The sequence below is a fragment of the Diceros bicornis genome, chromosome 28 (genome assembly GCF_020826845.1).
Source record: "Diceros bicornis minor isolate mBicDic1 chromosome 28, mDicBic1.mat.cur, whole genome shotgun sequence".
NCBI lineage: Eukaryota > Metazoa > Chordata > Mammalia > Perissodactyla > Rhinocerotidae > Diceros > Diceros bicornis.
Window position 1 is genome coordinate 43,745,925 of NC_080767.1, and position 13,310 is coordinate 43,759,234.

At 66.9% G+C, this 13,310-nt stretch overlaps 4 protein-coding genes across 4 annotated transcripts; 3 read left to right on the forward strand and 1 right to left on the reverse strand.

Annotated features, from left to right (window-relative positions):
* Nucleotides 1-456: 456 nt before the first annotated feature.
* LOC131393640 (RING finger protein 222) lies at nt 457-1,303 on the forward strand (the record flags this gene model as incomplete). Its single annotated transcript, XM_058524705.1, has 1 exon — nt 457-1,303. A coding segment is annotated over one exon (846 nt), but the record flags the coding sequence as incomplete, so codon positions are not given.
* Nucleotides 1,304-2,644: 1,341 nt separating this feature from the next.
* RNF208 (ring finger protein 208) lies at nt 2,645-5,221 on the reverse strand. Its single transcript, XM_058524617.1, has 2 exons — nt 4,392-5,221; nt 2,645-4,183 (listed from the first exon to the last, which is right to left on the reverse strand). The coding sequence occupies exon 2, from the start codon at nt 3,697-3,699 to the stop codon at nt 2,857-2,859; it is 843 nt and encodes a 280-aa protein (XP_058380600.1). The 5' UTR covers nt 3,700-4,183; nt 4,392-5,221; the 3' UTR covers nt 2,645-2,856.
* Nucleotides 5,222-6,142: 921 nt separating this feature from the next.
* Nucleotides 6,143-8,701, forward strand: CYSRT1 (cysteine rich tail 1). Its single transcript, XM_058524619.1, has 2 exons — nt 6,143-7,319; nt 7,634-8,701. Exon 2 carries the CDS (start codon nt 7,642-7,644, stop codon nt 8,062-8,064), a length of 423 nt encoding a protein of 140 aa, XP_058380602.1. The 5' UTR covers nt 6,143-7,319; nt 7,634-7,641; the 3' UTR covers nt 8,065-8,701.
* A 1,830-nt stretch (nt 8,702-10,531) lies between these two features.
* RNF224 (ring finger protein 224) lies at nt 10,532-11,013 on the forward strand. Its single transcript, XM_058524706.1, has one exon. The coding sequence runs from the start codon at nt 10,532-10,534 to the stop codon at nt 11,000-11,002; it is 471 nt and encodes a 156-aa protein (XP_058380689.1). The 3' UTR covers nt 11,003-11,013.
* The last annotated feature ends 2,297 nt before the right edge of the window (nt 11,014-13,310 follow it).

Here is a 13,310-nt window from a genome sequence, read left to right on the forward strand (position 1 = left end):
ATCCTGGAGAGGTGACCTGGAAAGGAAGGGTGTCGGGAGGCCTGAGCCAGGTCCAGGAGGGAGGCAGTGAGGCCCAGGAGGGAGGGGGTGTAGCCCGAGAGGGAGGAGGTGTGGCCCAGGAGGGGGAGGGCGGGTGTTGTCTCAGCCCTTGGGAGGGGCCTTCAGCTCTCGGAGGAGAGTTCCTGTTGGAGGAGTCAGGCAGGCTTGCCAACCCACGCCACCACCGCCTGAAGTGTGTCCGTCGGTCAGTCACTGACACGGGTCTGCTGTGGCCACAGCCCTGCTTGGGCAGATCCAGTGAGGTCGGCAGAGTGGGCCCGAGGGCTGCCCCAGAGCTAGCACGGCGCTGGGGCCCAAGCAAAGTTTGCTTTCAGTGGGGGCGAGGAGCCTGAAGGAAGCGACAGCTGCTGCCAGGTCAGTGCCAGACCCTGCCCCAGCCCCACAGAGCCACACTGACCTTCACAGCCCAACCGCCCCGTTGCCACCCTGGGGTCCCGGCCCACCCATCCTGACTCCTGCCCCGGGGTCCCCACTCATGGCCCCACTGACCCCAGCTCTGGGCTCGCCAGTCCACCTTCAGCCTCCCTCGGCCCTGAGGGCCTGGACCCACTGTGCCAAGTGCTGGCAGATGAAGGGTTGGACAGCGTGGCCCTCGGGAACCCCCAGCATGCCAGGACTCCTGAGAGTGAGCAGCTGCTGGGGGCCACAGCCCCAGCCTGCCCCTGGGCCAGGCCCGTGGGGGAGGACGAGGAGGAGGAGCAGGGAGAGGAGGAGTGCCCCGTGTGCACAGAGCCCTACGGGCCCGGCGAGCACCGCTTGGCGCTGCTGAACTGCGGTCATGGCCTGTGCGTAGGCTGCCTGCACCGGCTGCTGGGCACGGCCCCCAGCGCCGACCTGGGCCGCGTGCGCTGCCCACTGTGTCGCCAGAAGACGCCCATGCTCGAGTGGGAGATCTGCCGGTTGCAGGAGGAGCTGCTGCAGGCCGATGGGCCCCAGCGCCCCCCACCCCCCACGCCACCCACCCCCCCACGCCGGGGCCCTGGGCCCTGGGCCTCCCTAGAGCACCGCTACCAGCTGCGCTTCCTGGCGGGACCCGTGGGCAGCCGAGGCTTCCTGCCCTTCCTGCCCTGCCCGCCCTGCCTGGGCGCCCGGCTCTGGGCCCTGCGGGGACGAGGGCCCTGTGCCCGCCGCCTGGCCCTGCTGGGCCTGCTGGCCCTCGAGCTGCTGGGGCTGCTGCTCATCTTCACACCGCTCGTGCTGCTGGGGCTGCTCTTCATGCTGCTGGACCGCTCCAGCCGCTGAGCAGCGCCCACGCCTGGATAGCCCTGACCACCAATGGACTAGAAGGCCCAGACTGGCTGCGTCCCGAAGCCTTAGTGCCAGGGGGCCTTGGGGGCACCTTGCCCTGAGGCCTGACGACCAGGTGAAAAGCCGAAGGTTGACAGGCACTAGTCTTCAATCAAGACCCAGGAGCCTGTGTTCAGCCCCTGACCCAGCCAGAGACTCCAAAGCTCCCTGCTGCCCAGACACTGGCCACCAATGCCTGAGGACAGCACTGGAGGAGGTCTGTGACCAGGGTCCTCAGTGGACAGACATCATACTGACACTGGGCAGTCTCCACCCCCAGGCAGGCCTGGCTGCAGAAGGGGCACAGCCCACACGACAGCGAACAGCACTGGTTCTTTGGAGAGGGTGGGGCCCTGGGCAGGGGCTGCAGGCCCTCACCCCCCGCTGCCCGTGTTCCAGATTAGGACCTGTGTGTGTTCCCTGAAGGTCATGGCAGCCAAGGGGAGGGGCTCTTGCTGTGCAAGCTCAGCCCACAAAGGGCCTCCTCCCGCCCGGTCAGGACCTGAGGAGGTAGGCCCAAGCTGCTGGGGGTCCAGCACACGCCCCTGAGCTGCAAGGGACAAGGGTCCAGCCAGGCCTTGGAGCCGGAGCATGCGGGCTGAGACCCCTGACCTGGGGCCTTTATCTGAAGGACGGGCGCAGTCAGCACCACCTCTAGGCTGGTTGGGGCCGTGCCAAGCACTGTGCCTGGCACGAGAAAATCTCTCAATAAACAGTGGCTGCAGCCAGAGCATTGTCCCCGCGCTGTTCCCACACCTCTACTCCATCGTCATCATCCGCGTGCTCTCCTCCACATCCTCCATCTCCAAATCCAGGGTGTCCCAGTGCCAGACCGGAGGCCCCTGGGTCCTCACCTCACCACCACCTCAGCCAGCCCTGGTCCCAACCCTGGCTCAGACTGGCCCAAAGCGGCTCCCACACAACCTCAGAGGGCCAAGTAGGCACCAAGAGCCAAATGGACTGAGTTGTCCTCCACGCAGCCACCCCCATGTCCAGGGGCCAGTGCAGAGGAAACATCCTCGCTTTGCCCAGCTAGGACCGTTCTGCACACCTGCCCACACCATCCTTCCCGGCGTATACAGGCAGCTGCACAGATGTGTGGGGCATTCATGTGCGCACGCGTGCGCACAAACGCACACAGCCAGGCCCAGCCCTCCTGAGCGGCATGCTGGGCCCAGCCCGGCCCCTGGCGAGCAGCGCAGGCTGACCCCAAGCAGCAGTGGGCCTCCCTCTGGCGGCTCCAGGCTGGACCCTGTCTGGGCTGCAGCTCTGGGTGCCCATCCTGGCCCAGGTCTGGGCACAGGCCACAGGAGTGGGCTTCAGTCGAGGGAACGAGGTGCAAACTTTGGCAAAGAGTTTTAATGGCAAAGTTGGCTGCAGCGACAATGCCACACGGGTAGGGGCCAAAAGCCGTGGTGGGCGAGGGGTCAGCGGGCGACAGGGCAGGGCCGGGTCCCTGACGAAGCGGTGAGTGAGAACGGGCAGGCGGTGGCAGGCGGTGGGCGGGTGCTACATGATGGAGCAGGCGGACAGCGGGTTCCGCACGTGGCAGGTGCATGCGGCCCCACAGTACTGCCGGAAGGTCTGGTAGCAGCTGCCCTCAGGCTCACCCCCCCATTGACCCCCGGGTGGGGCAGTCAGCGCCTCGGGTGGCAGGCGGCTCAAGATGGACGTGTTGACAGCCAGCGCAGCCAGGCCGTAGTCAGTAAAGAGCACAGTCTCGCGGCGGCAGGTGGGGCAGGAGATGAACTTGTACTTGGGGCAGGACTCGTAGAGGATCTGCAGGCACTGCTCACACACAGAGTGCAGGCAGGACAGCACGCGGGGCCGCCGCTGGGTGACGTTGTATGTGTGCCCACAGGTGGGGCACTCCAGGGGCTCACCCGCAGCCGGTGCTGCTACGGTGGGAGCCCCAGAGGCGGCAGGGCCAGGCCTAATCACGTACTGATTCACGATGACCTCGTCTGCTGGCGCCACACGGGGGAAGCCCAGCTCTGCGCTGCCCTTGCGGGGCCGACGGGGCAGGGGTGGGGTGCGGGGCGCCCCTTCCAAGGCAGGCATGTCCCCCCCACATGCCTGGTTGACGATGATCTCTGTGTCTGAGGGCCAGGCGCGCTTAGGTGCCAGAGCGGGGGTGGGCCGGGGTGCAGGTGGGAAGCAGGGGGTGGCCGCCTGCAGCTCAGGGAACTTCTCCGGGTGGACAATCTTCATGGCCTCCATTTTGAGGATGACATGGGGGCCCTTCAGGCAGGACATGAGGAGGCCTGGCCAGCCACTGCCCGCCTCGGGCCCAGGGTCAGCCGGCATCCGGCTGTCTCCAGTCAGACTGGGTGTTTGGGTGGGTGGGGGCATTGGGTGGGGCCGGGGGGGAGGAGAGGGGGCAGCATCCTGGTCCTGCCAGGCCTGGTGAGGCCTCCGGCCGCCCCGTGGACTCCTGGGGGCGGCCGGTGAGAGCTGGGGGGGCAGGGCCCCCCCCAGTGGCCACAGCGGCTTCTCGGGTCCAGTCCTAGGAGGAGGAGGAAGGGGCGGAGGAGGGGGAGGGAGGCGGGGGCAGGGGAGTGTGGGGGGCTGCCCTGGGCTGAAGGTCTGGCCCAGGGGCTCACCCAGGGTCTCTGGCTGCTGAGGCTGGCAAGGGGGCGTGGGGGGGGCTCCCCCTGCAGCCGAGATTAGCAGTCCCCGGGCCGGGACATCCGGGTAGGCACAGGCTAGGTGGGCCCCATGGCTCCAGGACAGGGCGCCCAGCGAAGGCAGCTAGCCTGAGCCCTGGCTGCGGGCGGACCCGGGCCGCGGGTTCGGCGGCGGCAGGAGCGGAGGAGAGGCCTGGACCAGGCCCGAGCTGCAGGTTAGAGAGAGCGTGAGGGCAGTGCCCAGGCCGACCCTCAACCCCTCGCCCTGCACAAAAAACCGGGCGCCCGACTCTGACCCTGACCCGCGCTGGACTGGGAACCCAGCCCCCTCCCCCGCCCCTGAGGCGCGACCCCTGCCCAGGTGGGGAGGGGCGGCAAGTCGCGACCCCGCGGCCGTCCCGCCCCGCCCGCGCTCACCTGCCCCAGTCTGGCGTCCCCGGCCCGCGCGCCGCCGCCGCAGAGGTTGTCTCAAAGGCAGGCCCGGATGCGGCGCCCGCGCCTCGGCCCGGCGGCTCCCGCGGCTCCGGCGGCTCCGCGGCGACCTCGGGCGATGGTGCGGCCGCGGCGGCTCCCGGGGGCGCGGGGCGCGGGGCGCGGGGCGCGGGCGCGGGGCTCGGCGCGGCGGCGGCGGCGGCGGCGGCGGCAGGTGCGTGCGGAGCGTGGCGCGCTCTGCGGCGGAGGCGCGGGGACCGCAGTGCGCGCGGCGCCCGCCCGCGCCCGCAGCGCCACCCCCTGTCTGGGGACCCGCGCGGGGTCCGCGGGGCGGGGCCAGTCTCTCGGCCACCCCTCGATCCGCCGCGGACCCCTGCGTGCCCCTCGCTCCAGCCCTCCCCACCCGGTTCACGCCTGGCTGACCCTGGGTGCTAGTCAAGCCTCCCCTCCAATTCTGGAAGGGAAATCCTGCTTTTCGCAGCCGGAGGCCTCACAATGCCAGAGGGAGGAAGAGGAGGGGAGCCCAGAGGTGGTCCCAGGAAAGCTGGTTCCCATGGCCCCACCCTGGGACTGCCTTGCGTCCCCCCCGGAGTCAGGGTCTCTGCTTGTCCTTCCACTCTGCCCCTAGTGGTCATGCCTCTGGAGTGTTCCTGTTCACAGGTGCACCCAGGCTGTCCCCAGACGATGTGACCATTAGAGGATGGGAGGGGGTGGGCAAGCAGATATCAGAGAAGTGGAGGGAGGGAGGGACCGTGATTGGGAGAAGGCTCCCAAGACAGGACGGTTGGACAGATGGGTGGGGTGAGGGGTATGCGGAAGGTCAAACAGAGGGCTAGATGGGCCACAGTGGGGCGGGCCACAGTGGGGCAGCCCACGGAGGACACGCACCTACCCAGGGTGGGGTGGCCTTTTCCGGCATCCCATCAGGTCAGCACGTGTCCCGTTGCCACATAGTTGTGTGCTCACCTGACCCCACCCAGCAGAGGCTCCATTCCTTTCTGCTTTCTGGTCAGGTCAGGCTTCCCCGCTCCCCTGGGATGCACTGTCTGTGGGGAGCCCTCAGGTGAGAAGGGGAGGAAGGACATGCTGGCAACGACGGGCCAGGGGGCCAGGGCTGCGGGGGCCTCCAGAGTGCTGTCCCTGCCACGGCCACCACACCAGCGCTGGGCCCTGCACCTGACCCTGGACAGTCCAGTCCCTTCTGGCCACAGCTCCCTCTCCTCCATACAGACCAGGCTGCATCTGGCTGTAGGCCCAGCCCCAGGTCCTGCAGGGCAGCCGAGCGCAGAGAGGTCGGTGTTCCTGGTGAGGGAGCCCACGTGTGCAGAACAGGCTGGAGGAGCGTCCCTGCCGCATAGGCCTGACGTGGCCGCTGTGTGACCTCGGGCTAGTGTCTGGGCCTGTTTCCTCGGCCATTCAGCGAGAGCAGGCGCCCGGCGGAAGGGACAGCGAGGGCCTTATGGGGCCCTGGCATGAAGGTGGGCAACTGAGGCAGCCCCGGCCAGGGGACTGCTGGGAGTCAGCCTGGGCCACGGGGTCTGCTCCCCACCGACCCTGGGCTCTCACCCAAGGAGGGACCAGTCACCCTGCCCCACCCCTCGCCCGAGGCCCCACCCCGCCCTAGGGATGAGGTCCGACCCTGTGCAGCGCCCCACACTCCCCCGCCCCGAGCCCGCCCTGCAGAGCTGGGGCGGTCCAAGCTGGGTCCTGGACCGTCCGAGGCCAGCAAACCCCGAACCGGGTCTTTAGGGAAACCCTCGAGCGCGGAGGCTTCTGGGGAATAAAGTTCCCACCGGCGGGTCTAGTCCTGTTTCGCGCATGCGCCATCCTCCGCCTCGCAGCAAGGGGCGGAGTCTGCAGGGGCGGTGGGCAGGGTTTCCGGCGCCTGCGCAGTGGGCCTCTGTCGTCCACCTCTGAAATACGGGGTCCTGGGCTGGGTTCCCCTCACATCCGGTGCTGCATCGTAGAACTCATGTCTGGACAGGTCTAACCGGCCGCACACATGCCAGCCCAGTCACCCTGGCCTCTGGGCCACGTCCGACTTGATCCTGCCCGTCCTGGGGGTTCCCCCGGGCGCCAAAGACGAGGGGTGCGGGTCCGGGCCGCACCCCACTGCCCCGGTCACCAGGAGGAGCTCACCAGTGCCAGGCCCGGAGCCCAGTGCTCACAGCCACTGTCACCCCACACACAGCGACCCTGTGTGGCTAACGCTCCGCGCCGCCTTACAGATGAAGGTGGGAGGGGGTGCGAGGGCCGAGGATGGGACCCTGGGGCGGACTTGTGCCCCCCAGCCCGCCAACCAGAGGGAAAGTGTGGTTTCAGAAATGAGCTGGAAACGTCATTTGTGCATGAAGCCCATGTCGCCAATTGTAAGATAAGTTTTATCGGCAAAGGTGTGTAAATCAAACATTTTTTATTAGTTAAAAAAACAGCAAACCTCCGAGTAGTCTGCTCCCACCATCTTGGTCTCTGTCTGCCGGGTAGAGGCTGTGGGTCGCAGCAAGGACCTCTGCCCTCTGCCTCGAAGCAGGGGTTCTGAGGTGTGTGTGATGGCTAGGGTCCCCAGACCACCTGCAGGCCTGGCATCTGAGGGCCTGACCCCAGGCTCACCTCTTGCCCTCCTTCCTGGCAAACTGCAGATCTCTGGAAGGCCCAGGACATACTCCAGATGCGTTGAGGCTGAGTCACCTGGGCTGGTGGCTGCCACCCACCAGAGAAGCAAGGGTGGGCAGCCGCTGTGCAGGAGCTGGGGCCTCCTGAGATCTTGGGAACCCCATCTTTGAGCCCCGCCCCATGGCCCCGCGGCCCCGCCCCTCCCTAGGAGGGAAAAGACGGCTGCCGGTCTCTCAGCTCACAAGCACTGGGACCTGGCCCAGCAGAGGAGAGGAGAGACTGCTGCCATCGCCACTTCAGGTGGGTCCTGGGCCAAGGGGCTTCCCTGCACTGGGCTCCCCCCTGGGACGAGCTCAGCTGTGTCTCCAGCCATTCCCAGCTCCATGGCAGGGCACCACCACTCAAGGAGGGGAAGGACACCTGGGGGGCGGCTAGGAGACACTGGCCTTCACTCTCTCTCACGGTCGGCTCACTCCACGCACACACACACTGGCACACAGGTCTTGCACACTCTGGTGTCTCCACAGCCTGGCTTTTCCCAGGGTGGGCTTTCTTGGGCTGCAGCCGTTCCCCTCCACTGAGCCGATATTGTCTCCTCTGCCCTCCCCTGCCAGGCTGGGCCATGGACCCCCATGAGATGGTCGTCAAGAACCCGTATACCCACATCAGCATCCCCCGGGCTCACCTGCGGCCTGACCTGGGGCAGCAGCTGGAGGTGGCTCCCTCCTTGGAGCCACAGCCTCTGCCTGTGGAGTCCTGCATCCCAGAGCCCACCCGACTTCTGCAGCCCACAGAGGATGCCTTAGGGCCCAAGGGCGCCAAGGGGGCCAAGGGGACTGCCCCTGTCCAGGGCCAGCAGGCCTGGCAGCAGCCAGGCAACCCCTATGGCAGTGGGCAGCGCCCAACAGGACTGACCTATGCTGGCCTGCCGCCCATCGGGCACGGCGATGACATCGCCCACCACTGCTGCTGCTGCCCCTGCTGCTCCTGCTGCCACTGCCCTCGCTTCTGCCGCTGCCACAGCTGCTGCTGTGTCATCTCCTAGCCCGGCTCTCACTGGGCCATGGGGCCTGCCACAGGATCCCCGGCATGACAGGCCCCAGCCTCTGCTCAGGCGGCCATAGGAGCGCCTGGACATTTGGGGCAGCCACTGGGCCACTGCCATGGGCATCAGCCACCTCCCACCCTGGACAGGGGCACCTACCTGCCAAGAAGGCCAACATCTCAGCTCTGGCCCCTTGAAACGGAGCCCTGGGCACTGGTCATGATGGCAGCCCTAGGGACACCCGTGACCACCTCCCTCCAGGCCCAGGCCCCAGGCAATAAAGCACAGGGAGCTTTGTTCTGGTGACTCTTCTTCTTTGCTGCTGCCCTCTTTGGGGGGCATCCCGGACTGAACCGACCACAGGCCCCCAGCCTCTGTGGGAGTTTAGGGGTGGGGAAGCTGCTGCCTCATGACACCCTAAGCTGCACTGCAGGTCTCAGGCCTGCCCAGACGCTGGACAGGAGGGGCGGGAGTGTGTTTCCCTGCCCTGGCCCGGCCAGGCCTGGGTTTGAGCTATCCTGCCTTCTCTAGGGCTGAGGCCGGACCTGGGAGACAGGGCCGTCTGGGGGTCAGACAGCAGGAAGATGCCGTGCATGGAACCGGGGCATGGAGCCCCGAGAAAGGCCTCCGGGAGGAGGATCAGGTTGGCGGGACTGTGGTGGGTGGGACTGGTGCTGGCAGGTTTCTGGGAGTGGGAGCCCAGGCAGCCAGGACCAAGCCCTGCCCACCTGTGAGTCACCACCCTACCGAAGCTGGGGCATTTTTCTGGTTTCCCTCAAAACATCCAATTTCTGAACATCTGCAGTGTGGCACCCGGGCTATGCTGCTCACCCACTGTCCTGCCTCCGGGACCTGGGCTTCCTAGAGGAGGTGGGCAGAGAAGGCACTGGGCTGGGCCTGGCCCTTCGTCTGTCTGAGCAGCACTGCACGCCTGCTCAGGGGGACGTGCAGGAGCTAAGGTGCTGAGCGCTGGCCTTGCCTCACCGCAGGGGTGAGGCCAGGATGCTGAGGCAAGGAGCGAGCAATGAGGCCAGCGCTGGGCACCCTGTCATTTCTGGGGCCAGGCAGAGAGGGCTGGAGGAGGAGGCTGAGCTGGCCTCGCAGGACAGACAGGTCCTGGTGCCAGCCCTCCTCTGACCCATGGTGACTGGCCACACGGCAGGACCAGTCTCTGGGTGGGGGTGGACATGTCATTGGCCTGACTGTACAGGGACTCATGTGCCAGAGTCCCGGCCCCTGCACCGTGCCCGGCCCCCACCAGAGGATGACCCCACCCAGGGCAGCCACAGAAACCTGTCTGACCAGTCCGGGAGGCTGCAGACTGCCAGGGTACTAGGAGTAAGGAGGGGCCCCTCTGGCCCTTGGCTCTCTCCCTCCCAGGTGGTGAGGGTCCTGGGGGTCCTGACCCCATCCCGACCATCTTCACATACCTCATTCTGCTGTGCCCAGTCACTGGGCTGGCCCCGGAGCTGCAGCCAGACAGATGCCAGGGGAGGTGGTCTCTGAGGGGGGCAGCCACAGTGCCCTGTGCCTCAGAGAGCATCTGGGTGGTCTCTGGGTGTGAGTGGGGATCTCCACACCTGTGCTTGAGCGCCCCCTTGGGGCTTTGCATGGCCTGCCGCTGCCCTGTGATGGGAACGTGACAGCCCCAGCCCAGGCAGGGACGAAGAGGCTGGGACAGGACAAAGCAACACGGACATGTACGCTGTGATTGAGCTGCAGAGGAGCAGGCCCGTCGGGGGTCTTAGCTGGTGGGGGTCCTGGCAGGCTTCCTGGAGGAGGCAACACTTGCAATGAAAGCTGAAGAACATGTGTCACCCAGGGAGAGGCGAAAAGCTTTCCCAGCATGCGGGGGGGAGTGTGAGTGGGGGCTGGTCTGGGTAGACAAGGTGAGAAGATGGGCCGTGGAGAGCAGAACGGCAAAGCCAGGCCTGGGTCTGGGCACGGAGGGGCCGGGCAGGACTGAGAGGGGGGTGCCTTCTTTCCTGTGGCGATGGTGGTGCTGGTGGATCCAGTTGCAAGCGCTTTGTGGCTGAAAGGGGAGCCCACGCCTGCCCACAACCACCACCTGCCTCCCTGCTGACTCGGCCGAGCTCAGCCAGTAACGCAAGCCCCAGGGAGGGAGCCGCAGAGCGCCCTGGGTTCCCCCCACCCCTGGCCACACTCTGGCTGGGCACAGCCACCCCGCAGAGCAGAAGCAGGTAAGAGAGCCCTGGGGCTCAGGCCGGCTGGGATGGGTGGGGCCTGGGGCTGAGCAGGAAGGCCATGGAGAGGGACCCACGGGAACCCAGGCTGTGCTCAGACCCTGGCGTCTGCTGGCCCCACCGGCCACCACCCACCCTCCCAGGTCTGCAGAGGCCTGGACTCCTGTCCCCTGGGGCAGGCTCCTAGTGTTGGGGCCCCGACCACGCAGGGCAGCTGCAGAGGCAGGCGGGGTGGCTGCAGCTCCCCTGCACGGCCTCCCAGGATGCTTCAGACAGACAGTCCCCGGACCTCCGAGGAGGGGACAGCTGCTGAGACTCGGCGGGGTGACTGCATCATCTGCTACTCGGCCTACGACCTCACCAGGCACTTGCCGCGCCGCCTCTACTGTGGCCACACCTTCTGCCAGGCGTGTGTGCGGCATCTGGACACGCGGGCCCACGAGCAGCGCTGGATCCCCTGCCCGCAGTGCCGCCAGAGCACGCCCACGCCCCGTGGAGGAGTGGCCATGCTGGACCTCGACCTGGCCGCCTTCTTGGCAGTCAAGGCCGAGCAGGAGCCGTCTCGCGTGGAGCCCCAGCCCCCTGCGCCCCTTAAAGGTGGCACCGCCATCACTCAGCAGCCAGCCAGGCTCTGCCCCACCTTGGGCCCCCAGCCCCACTTCTTCCAGCCCAGATGCTGCTGCTGGGGCTGCGGCAACCTCTGCTGGGAGCCCCCAGGCAGCCCCGAGGTCTGAGCTCCACTGCAGCCACTCCTGGCAGAGGAGCTGCTGCCCGCAGCATGCCGGCATCAGGACCTCTGACTGCAGCCCGGCCCGCCCAGACAGCCTGGGGGCAAAGCGCCCGGTGCCGCCCCAGGTGGACACCCCCATGCCACAGCCTAAGGTTGGGGCCTGTGCCCATAGCACCGTGAGCCTGTGGGTGACTGTCTGCCTCTCCTGGCCAGGCTTCCCAGACTGCGCAGGGTGGGGGCGCTGCTGTCGGAGTCGCCCGTAAGGCCAGCCCGGGCCCGGACTGCCCCTCGTGAAAGGGTCAGGTGGCCGGTCCTTGGGGCCCAGGCTGCAGACTTGAGGAGCAGGGCCAGGCCAGGGCTGTTCCTGGAGGTCTCCCTCCCCTACATCCCTGAGGTATGAGCTGGGAACGGAGGAAGAGCCACTTCCTTCGTCCCTCGCCTGCAAAGCAGCCTGTGAAGTTCATTCACTCAACAAAGCTCACTGAGCTCCCACGTGTCAGGCGGTGTTCTGGGAGGTCCCCTGTAGGCACAAAGTCACTGCTGTGGCTGGTGTCCAAGGAGAGGACCCTCGGCAGGACCAGCTCTAGGCCCAGAGAGGGTGGGGACCTGCCCGAGGTCACACAGCTCAGTACGGCTGCTCCTACGCTGGGCCCTTTCCTGGCCCTCAGCTTCCTTCTGCCTCCCAGTGACCACCACACAGCCCCTTCAGAGGGGCCAGAGTAGGTGCTGGAGGCTATGGACGCAGACACCCCCGAAGTCAGGCTGCAACATCTCCATCCCCAACTAGGCAGCAGCTGTCACTCAGGGGCCCCTGGGAGGGACTGCAGGGCCTGCCCTGGGCAGTGGGTGCCAAGACGGGGAGGGATGAGAGAATTTGCTGAGAGAACACTCTGAAACCTCCTCCTTCCCTGGGGCAAAGTCTCCCAGGCACACAGCGATGGAGGGGGGCAGCAAGCAGGGTGCTGGGCCAGCAGACCCCCTGGGGAGACCAAGTCCGAGGAGGAGGGGGAGGGGCTGGCCACAGCAGGGGCAGCTCTTCCTCCCAGCATCCTGGGAGCAGGAAGAGGACTGACCCCAAGAAGGGGCATCCCACAAGCGACGGAGCCAGTCAGGACTCAGCTCGGGAGAGGAGGAGGTGGGCTGAGTCTCCTGGTCCAGGTGGGGTTGGACAGGGGGCTGGGTAGCAATATGGCCTGGGGGAGGGGCCCTGCCCTCCCCCCACTTGCAGATGGAGACATGATGCCCTCTACCCCTGGGAGCTCTGAAGGGCCCAGCCCTGCCCTGAACCCGGATCTGAACCGGATGACCTCCGGGGCTGGTGCCCTCCCTGCCCACCTGGCACAAATGGTTTCCCTCCCGCCCTCTGACCAGGAAAGGGACGACCACGATAAGGTCTGCAGAGCTTGGGGCAGACTTTTCAAGGGGCCCCCAGCCAACCAGCCGGGCAGGCAACATGCAGTGTCCAGTAGTGTTCCACAGGCGTCTACTCGTGGAAGTCCAGCACTAATGGCCGGTGCCCAGCCCTGCAACGCCCCTGGCCTGGCTGGGGGCCCGTCCAGGGAGAAATCCCACTCCAGGAGGGTTGGGCTGGGGGCATGGAGTGCCGGCCCTAGGGTGACAGTGGGACCTGGACAAGGCCGGCGCCTGGGGCTACAGCAGGTACCTGGGGGGCCCCGGCTCCTGGGTAAACATTAATGGGGCTCAGCGCACAGCAGGTCATGTGTGCGCCCAGCAGATCTTTGACCTGCAGTGGCTCCCGCCCTGTGCCTCCTCCCTACAGGTGCCCCCTCACTACCCACACAGGTAGGAGCTTCTAGAACCAGGAGGGGACCCAGGGATACCGGGGCCAGGGCTGGATAACCTCCAGGCCTAGGGCTGAGCACCCCCTGCCCCCGAGCTTCCAGGAGCTGAGGGCGAGAGAACAGCTTGGGGCGAGCAGGAGGGAGGGGTAACAGAAAGCCCTCCAGGACCTGGGCCCTGCGGACTGAGAGGGAGTCAAGGCAGAGGGCTAGACCGGGGTTCCGGACCCAGCAGGCTGAGGAGAGGAGACTTGACGTGGGGTGGGGGTGCCCAAGCCCCTTGCCCCACTCCCTATCACTGGGGGCCTGTCCCTTATCACACAGAGACGTCACTATTTGGTATCGAATTCCAAAGTCAGGAGTCTGCAGTGCCCCCGATAACACCCGACAGGAGAGGTCCCCGGGTTCCCGGCTTCAGCCACTTCTGACCCACACTGCAGCCCCCTGTGCCCTGGGCCACCCACAAAGTCTTCTTCTAGCTAGCACCAGTGAGGAAGCCGGGGAGCCCCCAGA